This window comes from Mesoplodon mirus (assembly GCF_964341445.2).
Source record: "Mesoplodon mirus genome assembly, chromosome: 9".
Taxonomy (NCBI): domain Eukaryota; kingdom Metazoa; phylum Chordata; class Mammalia; order Artiodactyla; family Ziphiidae; genus Mesoplodon; species Mesoplodon mirus.
The window spans coordinates 101,165,375-101,192,762 of record NC_138985.1 but is presented as its reverse complement, the minus strand read 5'-3'; the positions used below and the strand labels follow the sequence as shown (position 1 = coordinate 101,192,762).

The following is a 27,388-nucleotide window of genomic DNA, read 5'->3' as shown; positions in this document are numbered from 1 at the left end:
AAAAATGGGCAGGTCTGAGATTGAAAGATGTTACCATTTTTCTAGGTACACAATTAACGAAAACTAGATAAACCTAGCCATTATCTGGGAACACTTGATTTTCAAGAAACAAGAGAAAATGCGATTAGCATTTAGGCAGAGAAAACCCATTACTTATAAGGGAACAAAAAGTCAGAATTGCCTCATACTTTTTTATAACCTTAATTAGTAAGTAAGGGTCAGTGGAGCAGTATTTACAAAACTTGGAGTGAGACATTTAGTGACCCAAGAAGTCTTTATCAACTCAAGTGTGGCAGCACAGAAATTATCAGGTATGCAAGAGCTGAAGTAAAACAGCTTTCACATTAGCCTTCTTGAAAAGATTCCTTGAATTAGGTACTCCTGCTAAATGAGAGATAAACTTAAATTAAAAACTCACAAATGGGGAAAGTGTGGTATAAATGGATTACTGACACTAACTTGACAGAGAATTATATATGAATAACTGTAAAATTTGTGCAAAATAAAAATTTTATTCGAAAGACAAATGGTTAGAGGAAAAAAATAATATGTCTAAATTTTATTAAATAAAGAATTATGGGGCTTCCCTGGTGGCGCAGTGGTTGAGAGTCCACCTGCTGATGCAGGGGACACAGGTTCGTGCCCCAGTCCGGGAAGATCCCACATGCCATGGAGCGGCTGGGCCCGTAAGCCATGGCCGCTGAGCCTGCGTGTCCGGAGCCTGTGCTCCGCAACAGGAGAGGCCACAGCAGTGAGATTTCAAAATTGTGAAAGTTGGCAGGAGAAAGGGGACTAGGATGGGGAAAAGAAGAGACATGTGAAGGTATGTTAAAATCATAAGTGACTATTTTGTTCTGGACTTTGGTAAGGTACAGTTTTAAATATGCATTTTATTTGTGTTTTTTAAAAATTTTGAAAGTAAGCATGTAATAAAAAAAATCCACATCCCAACAAAAATTTCATTCCCAGGTGTCTCCATCACTGTGATGTCAACATCCATAAGTTAGAAGTCATCATAAACAACTGATATTATAATAAAGTCATTAAATTGACTCACAAGAGAAATTACACCATCTTACACTTTATCACGTGAATGTATCTAACATACATACCTGCACACTGGCTGTTACCACTGACGACCCTGAGGCAGAGGATGGTCTATGTGGAGTAGACAACGGTTTAGTAGCACCCTGTGTTCCACTTCCTGTTCCCCCAGATAGACTAGTCCTATTAGCTCCGCTTGAGTTAAGGTTGCTACCTCTGCTGGCCGGTACATTCATTGCAATTCCACTCAAGCTATTCTTGCCGACAGTTCCAGTGGATGATGAGTTTGTTAGCTTTGGAGGGGCCTGAAGATTTTTTGTAGATGGAAGGCCTGAAGTGCGATTAGAGGGCAATAAATTCAAGGTAGGAGACTGTCTGCTGATGTTTATTCCACTGGGCTGTTTATGGACTGGGTTGTTACTGCTAGAGTGGCTACTCTGGGCCACTAGTGCATTTGGACTGGAAGAACTTGGGGATACAGTAGGTTTGGGAGTTGGGTTGGATTTAGAAATAAGTTTAGTTGATACTGAAGGCTTAGCTGACTGAGAGGGCTTGGGTGAGGCAGAAGGCTTAGGTGAGGGTAAGGGTTTAGGAGACGTGGCAGGTTTCGGAGATGCGGCAAGTTTTGGGGATGCAGCCATTGAGAAGGGAGATTTGAAACCCTGCGTGGAGATTTGTGACACCATCGCCTTGGCTAAATAGTTACTGGAGGTAGTGGTGCTAGGTACTGTCCTAGAAACCAGGGAGTGGGACCCTTGAGAACCATTTCCAGGTTGGGGAGTAGATAAGGGAAGGCGGTACATAAGTGGCTTATCTGAAGACTTAATAAGTGGGGATGAACAGGAAAGTTGGGGATTATTACTTAATTTCACCACTGGATTGGTCTGTGATTTACTAATAGTTGCTTGTAATGGAGACACATAGTTCTGTTGGACAGCTGAATGCTGGTGCACCTTTGTTACTTGTGTTAACGAAGAAGCATCTTGGGCCTCTGATGTTCCCAGAGCATGAGAGGAGGCAGCAACTTGGGCTTGGGAAGAAGAGGAGACGTGGGTCTGTGAAGAGGAAGAAGCGTGAATCTGGCTTGACCTCTGTAGTCCTTGTTGAAGTAGCCTGGCTGGCAAAGGTTCTAAGGAAACTTTAGGGTTCTGAATTGAAGAACCAGCAATAAGGCCTGAAGAGATGCCAGTATGAGCTAAATCCTGGGGTTTCTTTGGTACTGGCCCTGTGTGGCCAGCAATAAGACTTGATGAATGTGTGGTCTGAGTAGAATCTAGTTTTTTGGGAGTAGCCAGTGGCAGTTTACTCATGATACTTGCTAATTTTTCCTCTCTCAGTCCTGGACGAGGTTTTGCAGTTGGCATACTTATCCTTGAGCCAGCTGGAGGGCCCTTGTTCCCGTTGTTGATAACAGCTAAAGCTTCAGAAACAAGATCCAGTGCAGGTGGATGAAAAGAAAGTTCTTCATCTAGTGAGTCATCAAGGCAGATCGTCTCCTGGGCTGGTGTAGAGCTAGAACTGGTGGAGGCCACAGCAGATGTGCTAGAGCTCGTTGAAGGGCCACCAACTGAAGCCACCAAGGATGCAGGAGCTTTCTGGTCCTTTTTTGGACTACACTCCTAGCATGAACAGCATTATGTTGGAAAAACAAAAACGATTAAATCAAAAATTACAAAGTATTAGATTTTAAAGGACAAAGGAATTCTCATAATTACAATTCTACTAGAAATCTTATTTAGAGACTGTAAAAACCAAAATAATTTTCCAGAGGGTAGAGCTCCTAACTGAACTGTCCTCAAAAGCCAAAGTATCTGATGTATTGCACACAGCTGCCACATCTTAGTAAGCCGTTCTAAGAAGGCTTAAAACCAAGCCAAAGGAACATTCATATACTAGGTCTGTTACTAATGAAACCTCCTCTCCCCTCACCCACCTCTATCAGATCTTCAGATACTATTCTGAATCCATTTGTTCCGAGACTATTCTCTTTTTATCTTCCTTATATCTAGGAGAACTTCTGCCTTTATCTTTTTTATTTGTATTTTTTAAATTTTTTGGCCACACCGTGCAGCATGCAGGATCTTAGTTCCTCGACCAGGGATTGATCCCGAGCCCCCTGCAGTAGAAGTGCAGAGTCTTAAGTGCTGGACTGCCAGGGAAGTCCCTCTGCCTTTATCTTAAGATTCTACCCAGGGACTTCCCTGGGGCGCAGTGGTTAGGAATCTGCCTGCCAATGTAGGGGACATGCGTTTGAGCCCCGGTCTGGAAGGATCCCACATGCCAGGGAGCAACTAAGTCCGTGAGCCACAACTCCTGAGGCTGCGCTCTAGAGCCCACGAGCCACAACTACTGAGCCCGTGTGCCACAACTACTGAAGCCCGCAAGCCTACAGCCCGTGCTCCACAACAAGAGAAGCCACCGGAGTGAGAAGCCTGTGCACCGCAACGAAGAGTAGCCCCCTCTCACCGCAACTAGAGAAAGCCCGCGCACAGCAAAAAAGACCCAACGCAGACAAAAATTTAAAAAATAAATAATAAAAATAAGTTAATTATATATAAAAAAAGATTCTACCCATCTCGTATAGTATGGTTTGCTACGATACTGGCCCTCACTCTGCTTCCTTGCATTTCGGCCTCTTTGTATGCCTGTCCTACAGCTACCCATAGGCAGTGCATAGAGAAACTGGTACATCAAACTGGCAGAAGATTCAATTCAAGCACACTTAAATTACCTTTTCTATTCATTATGGTAGAAGTCATTTGTAATTTATTCCACATATATTCACTATGAGCAAGGCACTATGCTAAGAAAGCAAGAGTATTAGGAATTAAAACTTGGAATACCTAAGAGAGAATATTTTCTGTTTCCTCAAAAAAAATTAACTTCCTTAAAATTCAAGGAAGAGATATGAGAATTAGGGCACAGTTTAAAATATTCAAAGAGCAAAAGAATTTAAAAAGTATCTTTCTCTTAAGAAAAATATGAAGTACATGACTCATTTTATATTGAAGATTAAGAAGAAACAAAACTACATAAAAATCTTTTCAAAGTTTCAATTAGTTTCCTAAAAACAGACAAATCCAAATAAACCTAAACCCTTATACTATACATTAATTTACGCCATGAGAGCACTTACTCTAACTACAGTGGGGTAAGCATGGAGAGAAAGGGTCTTTACCACCTACTTTCTAAGGCATTACAGTAAATAAGAATAATAAATTCTTATTTCTGTTAAGAATGCCACTACGCTCTTTCTTCGCAATTTCTCTAAACGTCTATTCTAAAAAGCCGTGATTGAAAACCTCAATACCTTTTAGAAGTCTGTAGCGTAACTACATTAAGGTCAAAATTGTCTGCTAAGATGAACAGCTAATGCAGATGAGACATGACTGCACTGACATGCCATCCAATTACATGATTAGTGAAAGCTGCATTACTATAAAAAGTACAGAAACTGAGGGTGGGGGAGTGTATCAAAATAATATTGGGACTGTTACCAGTATAAAATTGCCATTTTAAGTAACTTTCTTTATTAATTTTTCTTTAATATTTTTTTCTTTACAAAAATAACAGTAAATCCAGCCAAGAGAGTACTGTGTAGATTTACATTGGTAAATTGTTCAGGATATATATTTGAGCCGAAAAAGCAGGTTATTCCATTTATATAAAATGTTAATTCAATCTGGATAAATAAATGACTGGATGGGCAGATGGATAGATGGTTAGATGGATGGATGAATGGGTGGAAGGAAAGAAGGAGGGGAGGCAGGGACAGAGAGCCAGAAGAAGGGAGGGCAGATGTGTACCAGGAAGTTAGGAGCTTTTTATTCTATGTGAGAAGAAATTTCTGGATACTTTTACTTTCCTCCTTCTTACTTTTCTGTATTGTTTGCATTTTCTCCTGTAAGCATTTCCTTATATTACCTTTATAACTGAAATAGGTATTTAAGGGTCAGCAGGGCAGGAAAAAACCATATCCGCAATACAGTTTTTCCATTTGGGGAAAAGGAAAGGGTAATTTAATCACGAAGAAAGGAACAAAACAGATAATTCCCCTGTACCATCCCAGCACACCCATTATTAGAATTCTGGTAAATTATACGTTTAAATAGATGTATCAAAATTTAACCAACACTTTATGGTGGGTATTAGGAGTTTAAAAATAAAGTCAAATGTCAAAACAAAGCATGAACTCAATAGATTTAATGAAATACTGGCTCCATATTATTTGGATTAGAAGACAAAGCAGGTTAACTAAGAAAAAGAAGACTATTTAATCTGCATTCAAAGAGCCTCTAATACGATAAATTAAGAAGACCATGGAGTAGCAAATATTGACCTTCTGGCCCTAACCTCACAAGCAAAGAAACTCTATTCAAAGAGATGAAGGCTATGGGAAAAGTCTAAAACCTACAAGTTGTGGGCTTTCATTACAATTTTAATTTCAAATGATTATAGCTTTCACTTCTAGAGGTTATGCTTGGTTCAACTCTGCTTTGTCTACTTTGATTGGATATTTTTTGTCCCCCCTTCTACTTTTTTAAATATTAAAAAACTTAAGTTACTTTATGTTCTAAATCTAATAAATCCATCACTTGCCCTTCTTAGGGGTCTAATTCTGTTGGCTGTTTCCGCTGACTCACTCACAGTAACTTATTTCCTCACGTATTCTGTATTTTCAGATTGTAAACTCATGTCTGACACAGTATATATGTGATAAGCCTTTGAGGCCTGGGATGAAGGTACATTATTAAAGAGTGAATGTGATTTGCCAGTGCCCTGGGTTAATACTAATCTAACAACTTTAAGTTATTTTCTTAGCTTGAGGTTTTCCCAGATCATGCAGGTTGTGTAAATTAAACTCCCAATCCAGAGAAAAATTTCAGGGAGGACTTTCTTCCCCTAATCCAGAACCCAGGCCAAGATACACAAATTTCTTAGTCTTTCCGCTGGTGAATGGATTTCTTTTCCAGTTCTTTCTTTTACTAAAAATGTTATCCTTTGAGAGTCCCAGGTTTATGGAGAGTTTCATTCCAATTCCCAACCTATTTAAGTCTAAGAAAATCTTATCTGCTGTGCTCTGAGAAGGTGATGGAAATCAGCAAATGCACCTAAAGGCAACTAAAGTTTCAGTGACAGATTAACATTCTGGCAGCTTCTTCTTTGTTTTGAGCCTTAGGAATTTCTCTTATATATTTATATTTGCAATCTCAGCGATGCTTCTGAGAGATATTTGTCATATTTTATTCAACATTTCTAAGTAGTAATAAGCCTTACAATTTAACTGATGTATATAAATTTCCCACTGCCACAAAGTCATCTCTTCTCCCAAATACAATGGTTCTAGGATTTTTACAATGTTTGAAAACACCCATCTTAAGAGTATGGTAGGGCTTCCCTGGTGGCGCAGTGGTTGAGAACCTGCCTGCCAATGCAGAGGACACGGGTTCGAGCCCTGGTCTGGGAAGATCCCACATGCCGCGGAGCAACTGGGCCAGTGAGCCACAACTAATAAGCCTGCGCGTCTGGAGCCTGTGCTCCGCAACAACAGAGGCCACGACAGTGAGAGGCCCACGCACCGTGATGAAGAGCGGCCCCCGCTCGCCGCAACTAGAGAGAGCCCTAGCACAGAAACGCAGACCCAACACAGCCAATAAATAAATAAATAAATTTAAAAAAAAAAAAAAAAAAAAAGAGTATGGTACCTAAAATACATGTGAAATACCATATAACCTTTTCATCATAAGGATGTATTTCAACAGTCACCAATGATCACTAATTAAAGATTTGGTTCAATACTTACCTTCACTTTGGGTTTAGGTGCAGGAATCACCTTTTTCTTTGCCCTAAGAGAAAAGATTAAAAAGGAGGCCATTTCAGGGGCAGTTAAGTCACTCATTAGGAAATTGTAACACATAATCTTGTAATTATATGGGTAAATAATTTCTTCTATTTGGGAAGTTCTCTGAAGGAACTATATATTAAGTTATATAAGTGCTCAGTTTATATGTGAATATACAGCAACATGTTCCCCAATTTCAATTAACTAGAATAAAGGCCAAACCATTAGTAAAATGTGAAATGTAGATGATAAAGTTTTTTAAAAAATTAAATGTAAATACTCAAAAAAATAAAATAAAATAACTCAAAACAGGCTAACAAAGCTGCCTAAGGAGACTTATTTCAAAGAACTGGTAAGAATTTGTAATTATTTATAGAATAAGAGCTTCAAGGAACTTTAAGCTCAAATTAAACCATGCTAAGAGGCTGTAAATGAGATACTGTTTAAAAAACAAAACAAAAAATCCTCAAGTTTTTAAAGAAAATTATTTTTAACATAATAATTTAGATTAAAAATTTCAAAATGACAGAAAAAAGGCAATAAAAAATACCATGGATCGGGCTTCCCTGGTGGCACAGTGGTTGAGAGTCCGCCTGCCGATGCAGGGGACATGGGTTCGTGCCCCGGTCCGGGAAGATCTCACATGCCGTGGAGTGGCTGGGCCCGTGAGCCATGGCCGCTGAGCCTGTGCGTCCGGAGCCTGTGCTCCGCAACGGGAGAGGCCACAACAGTGAGAGGCCCGCGTACCGCAAAAAAAAAAAAAAAAAAAAAAAAAAAAAACCATGGATCCTTGGAACCTTTGGGAACTAGTGTGGAAAATGTTTGAAGATTAAAAAAGGGTTGAAAAGCTAAAATACCTCACATGTCAGAATATTTCGACTTCACTAAGTTAAAATGCCATCAATTAAATTAACAAGTATCTTGATTACAATCTACAACTTCGTTAAGGCAACAGTAATATTCATGACTTTCAGGCCCATATTATCACACAGATTCCTACTTTCTGATACAAAATGAAACGCAAAGTTAGCCATAATAATGAGGCTACTAAAAAAGAAAAAAATAAAAACTGAGGTAAAGGATCTATGTAAACACTTGCTTTAGAATTAAAGGAATGAATTATTTATACTTGAATTGTAACGTGATTTTAGAACTATAGGGAAATTAAAGGCCCGAAATATTATTGACACAAATACATATAAAGGCATAAAAAATATACATACCCCCCACCCTGGGATATCTAAACCACCTGCAACAAAGTAAACCTATAATGTATGAAACCAAACTACTCCAAATTTATACCCAAAACAACAAGAGTAGCAAGATCTGAAAACCACACCAACTCAATACATCTCTGATGGTATACTAACAAAGTGTCCTTCCTAAAAGCTGTAAAAAATTCCACCTACTGCAACTGTATACAAGGAAAGGGGGAATTTTGTAACATTACCCAGACGTTAACCAGATCTCTTAGTGGAATACTGAACTAGAGTGCTCAGTAAATTCTCAGTGACTTGCTAAGTTTATATTTTATTAACCCTTAATACTACACTTCTAGGCAATAGAGAAGTAGCCATAAGTTGTAGGTAAAAATAAAATCCTTGTCAAATTAACCAGTATTCACCCAAAAATGTAACCACAGAAAAAACTTGCCTTTTTACTAGAGACTCTTCTTTATTAATTATCAATACATCATTAATGAAAGATTCAGTTTTGGACAGAGGGAAGGACATGAAGAGTATGTTAATTTTGTAGAATAAAACACTGCAAGGCAAGGCTAGGTAGGATATATACAGAACTGTCTTGAAAAGCATGAGGCTAACAGATTACCTTTGTAGATGGTCATTAAGAGGGAAAGAAAAAGTATACGAAACAACGGGAGGGCAGATCGTCCAGGAACAACGGAAACCACCAGAGCCTTCCTGTTTACATGGCTTCTCACTACTAGATCTCAGGCCAATATGTTACATTAAGGATTCAAGTTTTGAGAGACTAGCCTGAGAAGTTCTTTAATAGATAAATGTGTCCTGAGGTCTACAGAGTCCACAGTTTAAACGATTTTTAAAAACAAAAAAGCAGTGGTAAGACAGAGATTGTATAAATGTATGTTTAAGTTCTATTTTACCTAGCATTTAATAAATGATATTTTTGTTTACTAAATATCATAATGTGAATAAATATAAGTGAAGAAATCTGGAGTCTGCATTTACTCACGGAGCAGAAGTAAGATGATTATGTACACTCCGACTTTCCTTAAAAAGCATTCTGGAAAAATTAAAAGGACACAATTATTTTTCCACAGCAGATAATAACATGATAATCACTTTGTCATTTTAATCATTTAATATTCAATAGGCTACTACTTGCTTTTTTTTTTTAACCAAATAAAGCCTTATAATGGTACAGTAAATTCAATAAACTATTTTATGGAAAATGTTATATTACCTCTTTATTTAAATCTTTTAACAAATTTCTGTTGATTTAAGATGAATACTTTAGGATGACAGGTTGAGACAGCCAAGTCTATTAATTTTAACATTCTTTACTTAACTCTTTAAACTGGGCTACACTTAGTTTTAGAGATACCACTCTACATTGACTATTTTCAATAGCACTAAGGCTGTGCCTCTTTTTCTACACTCTAAATCTTGTACTCAGTTACTTATCTTCATGATACCCATATAAAGTTCCCCTTCCAAAGTTCAAAACCTTCTTCCCCCCTCCCCTTTTCTCTTATTAGGAAATTCACGTGCAAAAAAGAAAAAGTGGTCGGTTAAAAAAAAAAAAAATCACCTTTATGTGTATCTCTATGTCCATGTGACTAATTGTTTTGTCTTTTAAGTGAGTGAAGCTTTCAAAGCAGACATCATTTGAGATGACTGTAAAGAATGTTAAACACACTAGGTTCTTAGGAAAATGAATGTCATATGTGTGTATATATGTCTTTAATAACAGCAATAAAAAAGTAAAATAAAATCTAGGATGTCATATTTCTTACCTTGCCTGCATCCAGCCCTTAGGCCACAATGGTTTCACCTCTGTCTCCATAAAGGATTTAAGATAATCCTCAGCAGACTGGCTTTTATTTGGCTCTAACTCATAGCATCCCAATTTGATCTCAACAAGGTTACATAACAAAGTTCTAAACAGATTAAAAATATATATTTATATATAAATCTGACTGCAAAATTGTAGAAAATTAAGCTTGAAACAGATTTTTTAAAAGCACACAAATCTGATAGCAATAATAAAGACTATTATCTGAAGAATTCAGAAGATGACATGAAGATAGATGATTTCTAACATATATCATTCAGTGTACTATAGCCAAATTCCCAATATGAGATAATTTCCTTTGATACCTTTAATCCAGGCACCAAAGATTAAAACGGATAGTCCTACAACTAAACCCTCCACTTGGAGTACAGAAATACTGGTAAGAAAGATGACTGGTTATATAAATATATTTAGTACTTCATCTCTGAAACCAGTATGACTTACTCAATAATAAGATTAACTTATAAGAAGTACTATATGTAAATAAAAGTGATAGAACTCTAAGGATATTAGAACCAAATTGATTTTCTCTTGAAAAATTTTTCCTACACACTAACTTTTGGTTGCTTCTATCTAGTTTTCCATTTACTATCGATTCTTTTTATGAGAAACCTTACTTCTGCATCATCTATTTGGTTAAAAGTGAAGGTTTTGGTTAAATCTTACCTAATGGTGTCATCCCAGTGGAATTTCTTCCTTGGTCCTATGACACGTTTCCCTGGTTTCTCATCATCATCTTCCTCAGATCCATTTTTTTCTCGTTCTTCATCTGTTTGAAACCTAAAAATGAAAACCATTTTATGAAGCAAAGTTTCAACCCAACACTGCCTATAATATGCTCCTTAGATACTTGTTGAATTGCTTAATTGAATGTTGACTCAAAAGACAGGGTAAATGAGGAGTCTACCTTTCCACATAATACTTTGAAGTGCATTATAAAGCGCTCTGGTAAATAGGTCTTCAAACTCTAATATAAAGGCATGAACACTTATCTTTTGTATCCAACTTCAACCAATCAAGTAGGTCAACATGTGAAATGTCTGACCAGGGTCAGCTCTAGCTTTGATCACATCATACACTAAATCAAAAGACCTTTTGCCTTTCACACCAAAGCAGTTGAGTGGGAAGTGACTTGCCATTTAGAAAATATATTCAATTATACCACTTCAGTGGTTTATGTGGATTTCTACTTGGTGATGAAGTCCACTTAAGACCAATCTCTAACAGCTACAAGTATTTCTCAAATGCAAAAGCCAGTCCAAATAGAAGAGGTACATACTTGGCACACTTAGCTTGATTACGAGCCTGGCAGTCCTCCTGGTATTTAAATAGCTGTTCAGGCATGACATTGCTAACAGCCAGTTTCAGTTTTTGCAGAGGTTCTCTTAAACGATCATCCTGAGGAAAAAAAAACACTGAAAGTTTTTTCAAACATATTTACAAAACTTATTTTGCAAGCGGATTCTCAAAAGATGAAATTTGGGTTTTAGATATTGATCACACATTTGAAATGTCAGCATATTCAAATACGGACATTTCTTCTAAAATGCTGACTTTTCACAATGCACACTGTATATAATAAAATTAGGATAACCCTACTTCCCAGAGAGCCAAGCAGAGTCCCAGTTTTTGCCTGTTGCCTCAGCATAATTATTAATAGTGCTCAATTACACTCTTAAAAATACTCCAGTAAATTATATGGACACTTTAACTGTAATAAAATGATTAAATAGAGAACAAAATCTACACTGTGCAAACTACTACCAGTTAATCCCCATTATGATGGGGAACTAGTACCACAAGAAGAGATCCTGCTCTGGAGGACTGGAATGCACAGTTTGGTTTGGTGACTACCAGCAGAATGTTGGCATCCTGTTTTCTTGTGTATTGTTAGTAACTGTGACTTAAGTTGTAAGCAAAAATGTAAGGTCAAGGCCAAAGTGAAAGAGGAAAATGGGAGACTCTTATTCATGTCGGTTCAGGGCAAAAAGAAAAGTAGGTTTGTATCTGACAGCTTTAATCAATTTATTTATTTCATCTTGCAAGTAACAAAATATATATGTAGCTATTTAGAACATACTCTTATTACTGTCATAGGTGCAGAAATATTAGACTTTGCTTTTCTTACTGACACAACTGTGTTTAAAATGTGATTTTGGGTAAGGAGAAGATTTTTAGGAACGCAATCATCATGTTATGGCAGGTGTGTTTTACAAATTAAAACATTTTATTTTATTAATAACAATTTTATTAATAAAAACAAAATACAAATATTACTAACAAGCATTTTACTTATTTCACGCATATCAATTAATAAATATTACTGCACATATGACAGTGTCTGCTATAAAATCCCATTTTAAAAACTGGAAGATCCAGTATCATGGTTTCTGGGTGATCTCATCTTAAGAATTACATAGCTGAGACTATCCGCCTGGGAACAATCCAAACATACATCAACAGTAAAATAAATCACTGAGATATATTCATACAATGGAACACTGTACACACAGCAGTAAAAATGGAGTTCCCCTACGTGTAAAGACAGATAAATCTGAGATGCATAACGGTGAGCGTAAAAAAGCAAGCTGCATAAGAAAACAGACACTATTACTCCATTTATATGAAGCTCAAAAACATGTCAAACCAAACAGTATAATGTTTAGGGATACAAAGGTACATGACTATACCATATAAAGAAATGTAAGGGTTAGATAAATGTCTCTCTTCCATAGCCAACATTCCATAGTCAATGTCTAGGCATAGGCACAAAATCTGAGATCTCAAATAAATTTCATTTGTTCATTAACCTGCTTTGAAGTGAGAAAGAACTACAGTTTCTCAACTCAAAAGAACTATTTTATTAATAGAAGTACAGCACCTAGAGCAAAGAATTCTATGCCTGTCAGATCACACCCACTGCAGTGATCCAGAGCACCACACTCAGTCCCCTATTTGTACCATGCTGTGCTTTGTGACTCTAACCCCCCGACCAGAAAAGTTTAGACTGACTCAAATAATACAACCAGAGTTTTCACCCCAAGAATATGGATTGGGATGAGAAATCTACAGTCAATCTCTGTGTGTAGCTTTTCTGTAATATAAAACCTTGGAAATAAAGAAAACTTATCTGCAGATGCACATAAAAGGATAAAAGTGAAATAGGGCGAGAGAGGTAAAGAGAAACAGAGTTAATTCAGATTATCAGTTCCCATTCCTTCCTGGTTGCATTCTTGCCCTTAATTCCAGGAAATACCTTTATTCATAGAAACAAAGTGTTCTTTTTTTATCTTAAACTGCATCCAAGTTATTTTTTCTATAACTTGCAAGTTGTAAATATTTTAAAAATACATAGTCAAATCATTAAAGGCATTAAAGGAAGAGTAATCAGGACAGTGAAGGTACTGAAGCCCATTTTACATGAAGTAAAGAAGGGGACATAATTTGTGAATAAACGCAAAAGGAGAATTAGGACCAACGGGATGGAAAGCACTTGGATTTGACTCAACATATGCAAGAACTTCCTGATATTGTAATGAAATAAGTTTCTGATCACTGGAAGCATGCAAACTTGCACAATTACTTAGAGGCACTGCAGTCGAGAAGAATCTAGCAAAACATGAATGATTGATTACACTAGATAATCTTTAAGTAATCTTTAAGTTTACAAGCAACCCTGTGATTCTTTCCATTGGTCTTCATGTCAGTGTGAGCATATCTGTATAGGTCCACTTCAGGAATAAGAAAATTGAATTATACGTATGTCAGATTATTTGTTGAGGGCAAAGTTGTGTCAGTTGTGGAACTGAGGTTAATTTACCTAGTCCACGAAGCATTAGAAAACATTATGTCTCATCTAAACCTCTCAATTGATGAAAAGCAATTTTTTCCCAGGGGATCCAACATGCTATGGTTACTAAAGAACATCCTATGGTTACTAAACATGTACAATACAACTATAAAGCAATTAGTATGCAAAAGCAGCAAACAGAAATCAGTCTCCTTTCAGGTTATAAAACCCCAGATGCAGGTATTATTGTTCCTCCTCTTACCTGGACATTGAGATGTAACTTCTTTAGACGTTTTACCAGTGTTTCTTTATTGCATGGCACAAAAGCTTCAAGGTGGGAGTAGACACCGCTACGAATGACAGGGCCTAGTTCCTGCAGCTGTAACTCAATGCTGACCAAAAACAACAACAAATAAGTAGTACAGAATTTCTTTTAGGTAGTAACAAACAAGCAAGGAGGCAGAGGCAGTGATTCTTTCCTCCTTTTACCTTTCCATGATTTCCTAGACAGTAATTTTCAGGGAAAAAAAAAAACCCATAAATCGTAATGCTATAAAAAATTTCAATGAATCTAGTTTAAGAGTAGAATTTACAACCCCAACAAGATGGCAAATAATGTTTTTTGCTTTCTTTTTTTTTTTATTGAGGTATACTTGATTTACAATACTGTGTTAGTTTCACATATACAGGAAAGTGTTTCAGTTATATATATACATATAAATACTTTTTCATATTCTTTTCCATTATAGGTTATTATGAGATATTTAATATAGTCCCCTGTGCTATATAGTAGGTCCTTGTTGTTTATCTATTTTATATATAGTAGTGTGTATCCTAAACTCCTGGGAATTCCCTGGTGGTCCAGTGGTTAGGACTCCACGCTTCCACTGCAGGGGGCATGGGTTCGATCCTTGGTCGGGGAACTAAGATCCCACAAGCTGCACGATGCAGCCAAAAAAACCCACAAAAAACCTAAACTCCTAATTTATTCCCCACCCCGCCCAAATAATTTCTTGATGACAGGGGCAAAGTCTACATTTTTGGGTAAAGCACAGGAATTCCATTATTAACCAAAAGCTCACTTCCTCAAAGAGACATCATACTTCCCCTCACCACCCTGCAACTGCTATACTAGAGACACAGTTTCAGTGAATTCAGAGTATTTTTTCCTTAAAGGTGTTTGAAAAAATTACAGATTCAGAAGAGGTAAAGCCCTCCTGGCTACACACACAGACTGTTTTATCCTTCTTTGTTTTCCTTATTGTGCCTCCACTGAACTAGGTATTTAATAGTTTGTTCAATTTATTCCAGTTCTCCAGTTCCTGCTAAAAGGGTATTTAACCAAACAGTTACTTCAAAAAAAAAAAAAAAAAAAGAACAGTTTGTAATAGCCACCATATTCTCAGCAGGACAAGCCTACTGATAAACAATTGAGGTTTCTTCCAGATGGAAGACAGTATATCTGGCAGTTGCTACTGTAGAAAGATGAGAACAGATGTGAATTTGAAGGTCAAGACCAAACTGGGGCCCTTGGCAACAAACTATGTCCAAATCATCATGTTTTACTATAGAAGAAGGTGCAAACAGACGTAAATATTTTCACAAATATAAGGTGCATCCAAAGATTCAATTAACAGCTTTTGGGGAAGGAAAGAAACCCTGCCAGATCAAATGTATCCAACACTTATAATATACACTGCAATTTCAGAAACAATGAAATGTGGAAAACTATACTCCTTAGAATTGACAGTTGAAAATTCTTGGTATTAGAGAAGCCAAATACAACAAAAGAATAAATAAAAAGAAGTTTAAGGCCTATTAGAGCCAGAGGGTCAAATCAGAGGTTCATATGGGAGACAATCACTCTGGTCATGAGTTCTGTGTACAAACACTTGGTTAAATATTGTGGTTAGATCTTTATTAAAAGTCAAGACTCTGGGTAGGAGGCATTCTAGGCTTGACCCATTATAAAAGCTTAGTTGAAGCTGAAAATAAAATAGAAACTCCAAGTAGTAAGAGATTCCAAGTAAGAACAGACTGACTCAATGACCTACTTATAAAAATTAGTAGTTTCCAAACAGGGGTTAACTCAGAAACAGGAAGTGCTGACTCCCTGCTCCTAAGCCCATAATATTAGGTAAAAATTAGAGAAATGTATTAACCCTAGAGGTTACTGACTGTACTGGTCTATCCCAAATATATACAAATTCATATCTGAGAGCAGTTTAAGTACACATCCCTCACACATATACTTTAATATTTTTTTCTAAGAATTCTAATGTTTTAGTATATGGGGACAATAAAATATACCTGAATAAATTCATGGGAATTACTACCCCAAATAATCATGTCTTATATGCCCTTAGACAATCAACTCAGTCCAGAGAAATAAGGGATGTCTATTCAGGAAAGTGGAAAAAGAAGACAAGGGGGCATAAGAAAGTCACTAAAAGGGAAAAAATTCAACTCTGAACACTAGGGCTTGTAGAATTAGAGGCACACTCTCAGAAATAAAAAGCAGATGGGCTCCAAGAAAACTAGAAGACTTGTTTTAAGACAGACATGGCAGGAATTAACAGAGATGCTTCTTTGAGATGTCATATCCCATGGATGATTTTTTGATTCTCTCAGAAGAGAAAGAGTTGTCCCCTTACAGAATAGTAAAATAAAAAAGGACTGTCTCAGTCGCAGGAAAAAGACCTGATCTAGAAAACTTAGGGCTCTTAGGTTAAAAAAAAAAAAAAAAAAAGGAGCTAGTCAGATCCCAGATTTTGGAATCTGGGACAGCTCTGATGAGTAATGGTTACACTGTTTATTGAATCTAAGGTTTAAAAGGGAGCTAGGTAAAAGGAGGTGGAACAGACAGGAAGCACCTGCAGGCAGACAGAACCAATCTGAAAACCCCTGGCTAAAATAAAGAATAGGAACAAGAAATTCCTCTGTCTCCATGCTACTAGCATACTAGGTTATGTGTTTTATGAGTCCATGGAGACCAAAATGATTTTTTAAGTACTTCAGGAGAATGAGAGACTGCATTAATTAAAATAGTTATCAAAACCAATAAGCTAATCCATCCTTTATATCTCATGAGAAACTATCTCCATTATATATTTAAAAGACAGGAATCGTAGTATTGGAAACACTGCCTTGTTTCTTTGTATATGATGCTACTGAACCACCAAAAGTAGGCATACATTATTTTCATCAGAGAGGAATTTGCTGCTTTTCCCAGGACCACTTCCTTTTTGCCCATTTCTGCTTGTAGCCAATTATACACTCAATTTCTGGAACCATGGTCAAAATTTATAAGCCAACAGGTTTATAAGTACAGCTTATCTGACCATAGTCTTAGAACGTGCAACTTCATTAATGTTAACCTCTAGCTAAGGGTGAAAATTATCACTGATTTAAATACAATTGATATCATAAACCAGCTTTCACCCTTTCCTTTCCAATCTAACATCTGTCTTCTCTACACTGCCTCCGTCCTGCCCCACAAAAATGATTCTTCATTAAACCACACTTTCCATTTGGCTATAAATGTCTGTATGAATTATAATAAACCTCACTGGATACTAATGGAATTATTTTCCCCACGTCTGAATCAAAGTAGAAGGAAAGTACACCAAATTTAATACAAACAATCAGAACTGTCCCAGAAAGATATTTTCATATAACGTGACAAAGAATGCATTTAAATCTAGGATAATATTCAACCCATACAGCAGTCACTTGCTCTGGCAGTTATAACATTGGAAGCTTTGATTATCGTAAGGGGTCCTGGAGAACCAATGTATGTAGAAGCATCGTTTTGCTAAGAAACAAATGTTAATCACACATGCTGTGAGGCCAAAAGGGAAGAGCTAATGCATGAGACTAGCTAACCACTCAGCATCTGTACCTCAAAGGCCTACTATATTTTTTAATGACTTCTTAAGGTTTAAATAATTTTCAGGGTTTCTTAATCAAAGAAGAAAATTACTTACTCCAGAAGAATATTATTCATATCCTGTGTAAAGAATTTTTTCCTTCCTTCTTCATCAAAAAGTTTGGCAGCCTAGAGAAACACAAGATTGTCAATATAACTCTCAATAAATACATTACACATTATATGCTTCCATATCTATTTACTTAGAATAAGTTCCTTGAGGGTGGGGCTATGATTAACTTCACTTTGTATCCCAGCTTATTACCTGGCATGAGCAGGCAATTAAACAGTGCTGAAACAAAATTTAGCATACATAACATTCTTTCCTGTTATGTCTGTATTTCATTTTTCTGAATTTTCCTAAATTTAGAAAGTTACACAGGGGCTTCCCTGATGGCGCAGTAGTTAAGAATCCGCCTGCCAATGCAGGGGACATGGGTTTGAGCCCTGGTCCAGGAAGATCCCTGATCCGTGGAGCAACTAAGCCCGTGCGCCAACAACTACCAAGCCTGCACTCTAGAGCCCGTGAGCCACAACTACTGAGCCCGAGGGCCACAACTACTGAAGCCCACGTGCCTAGAGCCCATGCTCCGCAACAAGAGACGTCACCGCAATAAGAAGCCTGCGCACTGCAACGAAGAGTAGCCCCCGCTTGCAGCAACTAGAGAAAGCCCGTGTGCAGCAACAAAGACCCAACGCAGCCAAAAATAAATAAAATAAATAAATAATTTTTTTTTAAGTTACACATATAAGACTTTTTAGTGCTATGGGTGTCTTGTGTATTTTGAGTATCTATCTGTAAAGTCTGTTTATCAATTCTTGCTGTGATCTCCAAGATAACAGAAAGCAGATGTCTCATTTTCTACAAGACAATACTGCCCAACTATGTGTCCGATATTCTATATATTATACTCATTACCAGGTTTAACCTTCATAACAGCCAGTGACATTGGTATTATAGCTCCCATTTCACAAACAAGGAAGCTAAATCTTACAGAAGTTACATGATATGCCCCCAAATCACACTGCTAGTAAGTGGTGAATCCAGGACTCAGACCAGAAGCTTTCTGACTTCAACTGTACAACACTGTCACCCTGTACAAAGATACTCAGCTTACTACAGCCAGTCTGGGTTCTACCTAATTACTAACAATGAAAAAATTAGCCACAGTCATTATCAAGGGATAAGCAACAATTAATTCAATGAGGATAAGAATATTTTCATCACTGTGTTTGTCACCTTAGCCAGTTTACCAGAAACAAAGAGTATGCAAACCAATACACTGTACCATAAGCAAAATTTACTGGGGAAATCACAAAAGATAGTTTATCTTGAGATGCCCAAGATGTAAAACATCGAGAGGCCTCATCCAATAATCTGAGCAAGCCACATGCTGACTCTGTCAGTCAGTAAATTGATAATTTTACACTGTTTGACAACATCACATTCTGTAAATAGAAGAGGACAATTTCTGAGATGTGCCTCAGTGCTTCTTAGAAAGGATGAAGACTGGGTATGTGTAGGGAGAAGAAATATAGGAAGAAAGCCAGAATGGAAACTAAACTTCAAGAAGGAGAACAAAAGAAGTCAAGAGGCTGAACAGTGGAAGATATGTTACAAAGTGAGAAAAGAGCAACAAGAAGAAAGTCCTTGTCAGACAGATATGAGCATTTTGGGCAATAATGAATACTCATCTCCTGAAGAAAAAATACCATCTCCTATTTCAAAGAAAAAAATACAGAGAATTCATAGATACTAATAAGTGAAATGAATCTTCTTATTGATAATTTCCTACTAAGAGGTTAGGAAGTAGCTGTTCTAACCCTAGCCATGGCTACTACAGAAAGAGTTTTTAGTACATGAGATATAAGAGCACCTTACAAGATTGAAACACACTCATTACTAATCAATTCTGTTTATTAAGTGAATATGAATGGCATACAACACAGTGGACGGACTGCAAGTTATAAAGCATGATGGTCCTGCCTTTAAATCCTGACTTTGCATCAAGCCTCACCCATTTAAAAATTATGTGGCCTTGGGAAATTCCTTTAACCTTTCTGAACCTTAGTTTCCTCATCTATTAAATGGAAGAATACTACCTACCTCACATAATTGTTGGAGGATTAGACTACATAGTATATACAGTATTCTAAGCCCAGTCAGGGCACTCACTGTCTCCTGAACAATAAATGATGTCTTGTGAAGCTGTGGGTCCCAGGAGCACTGCACTCAATACAAGGTATAGGTTTTTGCTAAATAAATAATAGCTGTTATTATTAATTATATATTGAAAAACCTGGATTACATCCCTAGCACTTTTTATTTAAAACATAAAGGAAACTAAAGATTTTAGCGGCAACATGGGATAGCAAAAAGCATGTACTATTGAGTCAGGTGAACCCCTGTTTAAATTCGGGCTCCACCACTTACTAGTTGTGTGGACTGACCAAGCTATTTAACCTACCTCCACTTAAGTTTGTTAACCATAAAAAGGAAATAATACCCACACTTCATACATAAAGTGGTTAAGAATAGTAAATAAAAAACCTATTTGATTAATAAAATGATTGTACACTTTTCAAAAAATAAGCACAGAAAATAGCAAAAGAATGAAAAACAAAGGAGGGGGAGGGAACAATAGAACAGAATATAAAAGAAAATGACAGAATAAAGATGAATTATATCATTATCATTATAACAGCAGTAGGTAAGAGAAAATCTTAAAGAGAAAATCTTTAAAAAGACTCAGATGAGGATGATAAACAAATTTCCATTTACATGCTGTCTATAAGAGAAAGAGCTAAAGTAAGTCAAAAAATAAAGAATTCAAAAAAAAAAAGAGCTAAAATGAAGGTAAATGATGGGAAAAGCTATACCATGCAAAAATAAAGAGAAAGGAGTCTACAGTAATATCAGACAAAACTGAATTCAAGGTGAAAAGCATTAATAGCACAGAAAGGGTCACCTTCAAATGATAAATATCACAACAGAGATCTAGCCATCAAGAATTTTATGGGCCAACAAACAATACAGCATAGAAATAAACAAAGCAGAGGACTTCCCTGGTGGCACAGTGGTTAAGAATCCACCTGCCAGTGCAGGGGACACGGGTTCAAGCCCTGGTCCGGGAAGATCCCTCATGCCACGAAGCAACTAAGCCCATGCGCCACAACTACTGAAACCTGCGTGCCACAACTACTGAAGCCCACGTGCCTAGAGCCTGTGCTCTGCAACAAAGAGAAGCCATTGCAACAAGAAGCCCACGCACTACAATGAAGAGTAGACCCCACTCGCCACAACTAGAGAAAGCCCACGTGCAGCAACGAAGACCCAGTGCAGCCAAAAAAAAATTAAATAAATAAAATAAAAATAGCTCATGAATAAAATAAAAGATACTTAGAAATAAATGACAGTGAAAATCTTACCAAAAAAAGTAAAAAGAAAAAAACAGAGCAAAAACTATGGTAAATACAAGTTATAACCTAAAAAACACTGGCAATGAGATACTTGAGCACAACTCTCTAAGTCCTGAACTAATAAATAAAGTACCTTAAAATAAGTAAAAATGTAAGAGAATTTAATAAGCCACAACCTCAGAAGAAATGCTAAAGAACAAAACCAGAAAAATGAATAGAACTGATAAACAGAATCCATTAGTCAGCTGTTGGAAAAATTAGATAAATCTCTCGCTTCCCTAATCAGATATTTAAAATTCAGAAAAAGTTAAGAGAAATAAATACAACATAGAGATTAATAAATTTAAAATGTGATTTACTATAACCCTAGAAGAAAGAAACAAGTTGTAGAATAGTCCATACATTATACTTCGACTAACAATTATTTTTAATAACAACATATTGGCAAATGCATGGATTAAAACCCAGAAAAATAAGTAGTTTAATAGTGGTTATCCCTGCTGGGGGTGGGGAATGTCTGATTATGGGGCATCTTTCCCTAAGTATAAAATACAATTTACGGACTTCCCTGGTGGTCCAGTGGTTAAGAATCTGCCTTCCAATGCAGGGGATGAGGGTTCGATCTCTAGTCAGGGAACCAAGATCCCACATGCCTTCGGGCCACTAAGCCCACACCGCAACTACACAAGCCCAAGAGCCACAAGGAAGACCCAGTGCAGCCAAAAAAAAAAAAAAAAAAAAAAATTTATATTGAGTGTACGACTTCTGTAATCAGGAAAAGAAAAAAAGAGGACTAAAACATGGCATGGGTTCAAACAAACATGCTAAAGTAATAAAAAAGGGCATTTTAAGCAAGGTTTGAAACATTTTAAATCAAAATTATATTTCCCTGAGATTAAAGGGAGAAGTATACTGACATACCTGGATTTGCAGCTAGTTAAATAAAGATTATGTACCCAAGTCAATCGGGAGAGGAATCTACTGTGAAATGCTAAAATCTCAACTCTTAAAAGTTTGTCTAGTGAGAACACAATGTATGCTTACTAAAGCTGCTGATTAGCTGGTAAGGACTAGCTGGTAAAATCGATTGTAAAATAACTAGCTGTCAACATAGCTGGGACCAAGTTCAAGTACACTTCTGCATTGTTACTATTTGTTCCTACCTTTCTTCTATTTTCTTTACATGACTATGTATGTATTTATGAAATCTATGCAGAAAAATATTTATAAAGTGAAGTGAGATAATAAAACAACCAACTTTTATCCATGTTATAACTATATTTAAAAGAAAAAGGCTATGCATAGAGCCAATGCTTAAAAGGAAATATAGAAAATAAAGTTACTTATAAGTAGTTAGGATTATAGGTTATTATTTTTGCCTGAAAGTAATTATTGTTATGTTTGTGCAGCAAACACAAGAAAATTACCACACTTACTACACGGAGGTCTTCGATACGTTTTTCAAGAAGGACAGGCAGACCCTCTGGGAGTGTAGGTACCACCTTGGGCATAACTTGAGAGGCATAGGTTGGCTGGGTGGTGTTTCCATTCTCTCCTCCTGACTCAGAGAGGGGGCTACCATTAGAAGCAGCATCCAGTAATCTGTCAAAGTCGAAATCATCTAGCATCTCTAGGGCATTTTCAGCTTCCTGAAATAGTTCATGTTCATTTGTGCTAACAAAAATGGGGAGGTCCGGATCAGCACTATTCAGATTTAAGTCCGAGACATCATTTCCCAATGCCACAGCAGCAGAGGGGGTTTTATGCAGAGAGGAGGTTGAGAAGTTCACTGGGACTTTAGGGTTAGACTCCTTCCTTAATGCATCCTTCTCTTTTTGAAATTTTCTTATCATGGCAGCTAGAGAAAGAGAATCTTTATAACGTTTCTTCTTTTTTTCAGATTTGTGTGAATTTAGAGCCACAACTCTGTGAAGAAAAAAGTGATCAGTTAGGCTATGTATGATTTTAAAGGTTAAAACCCCAAGTAAATAAGCAGGCACAGAATTAAAATAATCATTTGATAGGTGAGGAAGCAAATTTGTTATTAAATTACACTTTTACAATGGCATCTTCATCATCATCTGGATTGTCACTTATGAAAGGCAGATAGGTGAATGGCCGTTAGAGTGAAGAAAATGAAATAATGTCAACAGAAATAAACAAAACTGAATAGAGCTCTGGTTTATTAAGTATACGAAGTTAGGGAATTCCCTGGCGGTCCACTGGTTAGGACTCCTTACTTTCAGTGCCAAGAACGCAGGTTCAATCCCTGGTCGTGTATCTAAGATCCCACAAGCCCCTCGGCATGGCCAAAATAAAAAAAATAAAAGGAAATGAAAGTATACGAAGTTAAACTTACTACTCTGTTTGGAATGTTCATTCTTTAGCACATCTATAAAGTAGGCACCTAAAAAATTAACGAAGTAAAGAAATGCACTTTTGCTGAAAACAGAGTTGATTACAACCAGAGAAACCTACATAATACACCCTCAAACTGGTACCCCAGGTGGTTTGTGCTACAAATTGCCAAAGAAATGCAAAATGTCTGTGTCAATCTGTGAGCCTTCATTCATCACCATGTCTTCTATCCAGACCCTATTCTATCTGCTACTACCTTCTGATCATTTTTCACTTTCCATTATAGGAACAGCATTCTGAGGCTTTCGGATAGATACGTGTAATTTTCAATGACAACTTTCTCCCTATAGGGCCTAAGAGGAAAGGGTGGTCTCAGTTTAGCTATCACCTTCTCTAAAAAATCTTTTCTAAATTTTATGGCTTATATGCTTCTACATGCACTACAGAATCTAAAAGATTATTAGTGCCTTACAGGTAGGCCAGTGTTTCATTTACTGTTATATATCCAAAACCCAGACAGTGTCTGGTACACAGTAAGAACTTAGTAAATATTTGCTGAATGAAATCAGTTTACAAATTTGAGAAAATGATAAATTCAATAAAAGGCATTACTTACAGTTTTTGTTCATGAAGTTTACTTGTAAATAATGAACATTTAAAACAACCAGTAGTAATTTTTTTTTCTTAATAATTTCTTAATGACTCAGGGATCACTATAATCTCATGTTTAGGAGGGGATAAATACCTCCCTACATCAACTCTGGGGATACTGACAGCCCCAAATTCAGATGTACCTTCTCTGCTAAGGAGGGGAGGAAAATCCAGCCTCTCACAAGTTTTTGTCCCTTGACTCTACAAAAAAAGCCATAGAGAAGTAGAGACAAATGGTAGCTTTATGACTGCAAGGTACAAACATTTATTCTTATGACTTTTTTCTTTTCTTTTCTGTTTCTTTCTTTCTTTTCGTGGTTGTGCCTCGCGGCTTGCAGGATCTTGGTTCTCCACCAGGGATCAGGAATTTCACCCAGGCCTCGGCAGTGAAAGTGCTGAGTCCTAACCACTGGACCGCCAGGGAATTCCCTCTTATGACTTAATAAGGCTTTTGAGAAATTCTACTTGGTTTTTTAGAGGCCATATCATTACCTAAAGTCACAAGCATTAAGAATAGCTAAATAAAATGACTTTTAAAAAATATTAAAATGACCATAAATCGTTTATACAAAGACTACCGCCAATTGTCAATCCCCAAGCATCTAAGCTCAGTTTTAGTACAAGAAAATTAAAATAACATGTTCAATGTTTGTTCCATCTTTTCAAACTGGTTCCTGTTGATAAAATGTTGTAATGAGCAAAATACTTAACAAATTTGTAAATCTGATCTAAAACACCTTAATCTCTAAGATGACTTCTACTTATTAATAAATAAAATATTATTAAAATATAAGTTAATAGGTCACTGACATTTATAAATACTGTATTAAATTAGACCCAGCTCACCTGAACTAATTAATGCTAAATATATCTTTCTAAAAGGAGCGTCTGTCATGCTACAACACTGGTTCCCTCATTATGTCTAATTTCACATACCCCAGTTGTTTCGGTACTTTTTTCCTTGGCTTCTTCTCCTTTTCCCCTTCCTCTTTCCGCTTCCGCTTCTTCATCTCAATATCATCTTCTTTCATTTTGGGAATCTACAAAATGATTAAATGCGTAACTTACCTAAGTATTACTGCTTTACTCTCTGATGTTACCAATCCAGTATCCAGGGCAAGTGGTTTTTCTCAAGTTTCAGGGCACGTAAGAATTGCTTGTTAAACATGCAGATTCTCTGGGTCCATGAGAACTCCCACCCCTGGTTTTGGTTCAGTTAAAGGTTTGGTAGAGCCTTTTAATCTGAATTTTTTTTTTTTTTTTTTTTTTTTGCGGTACGCGGGCCTCTAACTGTTGTGGCCTCTCCCGTTGCGGAGCACAGGCTCCGGATGCGCAGGCCCAGCGGCCATGGCTCACGGGCCCAGCCGCTCCGCGGCATGTGGGATCTTCCCGGACAGGGGCACGAACCCGTGTCCCCTGCATCAGCAGGCAGATTCTCAACCACTGTGCCACCAGGGAAGCCCTAATCTGCATTTTTAACAAACATTTTGGTGATTCTGGTACAAATATGTCTTTGGCTCACACTTCAAGGAACGCTTATCTAAGGACATTCTATTAATTTTCCAAATACAATATATATATTCTATAAAATTTGCTTTACATCTTGGGAAAAGTAACAGCTATTAACAGTCATTTCCATATGAAGTCTTAACGTATCCTAGAACCTCAACCTTATCCAGAAACAGATTATCAGACTAGATATGGAGAGAGAAGTTTTAAAAGAAAGTATTAGAATTATATTAGAATTATAATAGAATTTTATGATATAAAAATAAATTTCCCCGTATCTACATAATTTTACTTTAAAGCATGTAATTAACTATAAATTCATTAAACAATGGTTAGCATTTTACTTTTCCTTATATTCACAGCTGTAGAGTACAAGTAAAAATCAAAAAATATATCCTTTTAATTGAATGCTCTCATTACTGTTGCAATGTTGGATAAACTCACTTTGGGTGGCTTGTGCTTTTGGTTGTCTGTAATTTCTTCTTCTTCAGTATCTGAAGCTTGGCGAAACTGGAGAGTGCCAGTGTTGATATAAAAGCCTCCATATTTTGTTGTTAGAGAAGCAGGAACTAATTCGTCATACTAGATTTAAAAAAAAGGCTTCAGATATATCTTATTATCTTTAATTCTATAAATATGTCAAAGAAATTCAATCACCATGTCAGAATCTTCCTTAAATCTTAACTGCAAAACTAGCTGCAATGAGGATGTTTGTTAGAATAAATAAAGAAAAAGTTACTATCTGGAATAGAAATGAGCTCTGATCATTCAATATTTAAGAAATGAACTTCTGGAATACTGAAGCAGATTCTAAACATATCATCTGCTGAGAAAAATGTAAGGATCACCGCTATTCTTAATGACAAATGATTCTGATGAGAAATTGAAACAAGTTAAAACAAACGACTGAATGTCCAGGCAGCGAATGAACTTCATTTCTTACCATATTGGTATATAATTTTATTCATAAAGAGATTATAAAAAATAAAAGGTTATTTCTTCTGCCTTAGCTCTAAGCTTCTAAGTAGGGAATATTTTTTAAACATATAAAAGAAAATAGCATATATATATATGTTTTAAAGGGAAGTAGAAAAAGAACTGCCCTGTTCGGTAAGCACACACCGAGGGCCCATAATGAGCCAGGCACTTTGCTTCGAAAAAGAGACTCAAATTGTCTAAATCAGTCTGAATGTCCTCTAAGCCTGGATTTTAAGGTTTATCATTATCTCACCTGATGAAGATGAAGAAAAAACAATCATTAAATGGAAGGCCAGTCTTAACTAAATGAAGATGTTCATGGCAGAAGAGAAAAAAAGGAACTACTTATCTAACAAAAGCAAGATACCTGCTACCTGGGTTCCCCAGAACTCTGTTTAAGGGTTTTCTTCATATTACATAATTAGTCTTTAAGAAAGTCATATGTGTAAGGAAAATTCTTTGCCATGGGCAAAAAATATACAGAACATATTAGTTACTCTAAAACTATTAAGGCTAAGTACAAAAGTTGTGATTTTAACCTGTATCATTTTAAATTACATGGAAAATGGAAAAAGAAAGAAAGAATTTAATCATATTGAATCAAAAAGGAATGAAGTTAGAAAAAGAAAAAGAGAAAAGGAATGAACTCCTTTCTTGTTGCTCCACTTGAGGGGCTACTACTGTACAAAGACCTACAGGCAAGACCTTCAGAAAGGGCCCAGTACTATCTGCAAGTAAAGGAGTGATGTGAGGAGTAAAGGATTAAAAGTGAAAAAGCTCTGTAATAATTATTTTGAAAATGTGTAATTTT

At 36.5% G+C, this 27,388-nt stretch overlaps 1 protein-coding gene across 5 annotated transcripts in view; it reads right to left on the bottom strand.

Moving 5' to 3' along the window:
* UBN2 (ubinuclein 2) overlaps nucleotides 1-27,388 on the bottom strand; it is an 87,349-nt gene that overhangs the window by 29,292 nt on the left and 30,669 nt on the right. For 4 of the 5 annotated variants that reach the window (XM_082633184.1, XM_082633182.1, XM_082633181.1 and 1 more), the window contains 11 exons: nucleotides 26,044-26,181; nucleotides 25,027-25,130; nucleotides 22,518-23,007; nucleotides 17,720-17,790; nucleotides 13,996-14,125; nucleotides 11,223-11,341; nucleotides 10,610-10,723; nucleotides 9,885-10,028; nucleotides 9,101-9,151; nucleotides 6,848-6,890; nucleotides 1,113-2,663 (listed from right to left, as the gene is read on the bottom strand). In XM_082633184.1, coding sequence (XP_082489310.1) covers nucleotides 1,113-2,663; nucleotides 6,848-6,890; nucleotides 9,101-9,151; nucleotides 9,885-10,028; nucleotides 10,610-10,723; nucleotides 11,223-11,341; nucleotides 13,996-14,125; nucleotides 17,720-17,790; nucleotides 22,518-23,007; nucleotides 25,027-25,130; nucleotides 26,044-26,181 — 2,955 coding nt within the window. The remainder of the gene's footprint in view (nucleotides 1-1,112; nucleotides 2,664-6,847; nucleotides 6,891-9,100; nucleotides 9,152-9,884; nucleotides 10,029-10,609; nucleotides 10,724-11,222; nucleotides 11,342-13,995; nucleotides 14,126-17,719; nucleotides 17,791-22,517; nucleotides 23,008-25,026; nucleotides 25,131-26,043; nucleotides 26,182-27,388) is intronic. The other variant, XM_082633183.1, reaches the window with a different exon arrangement.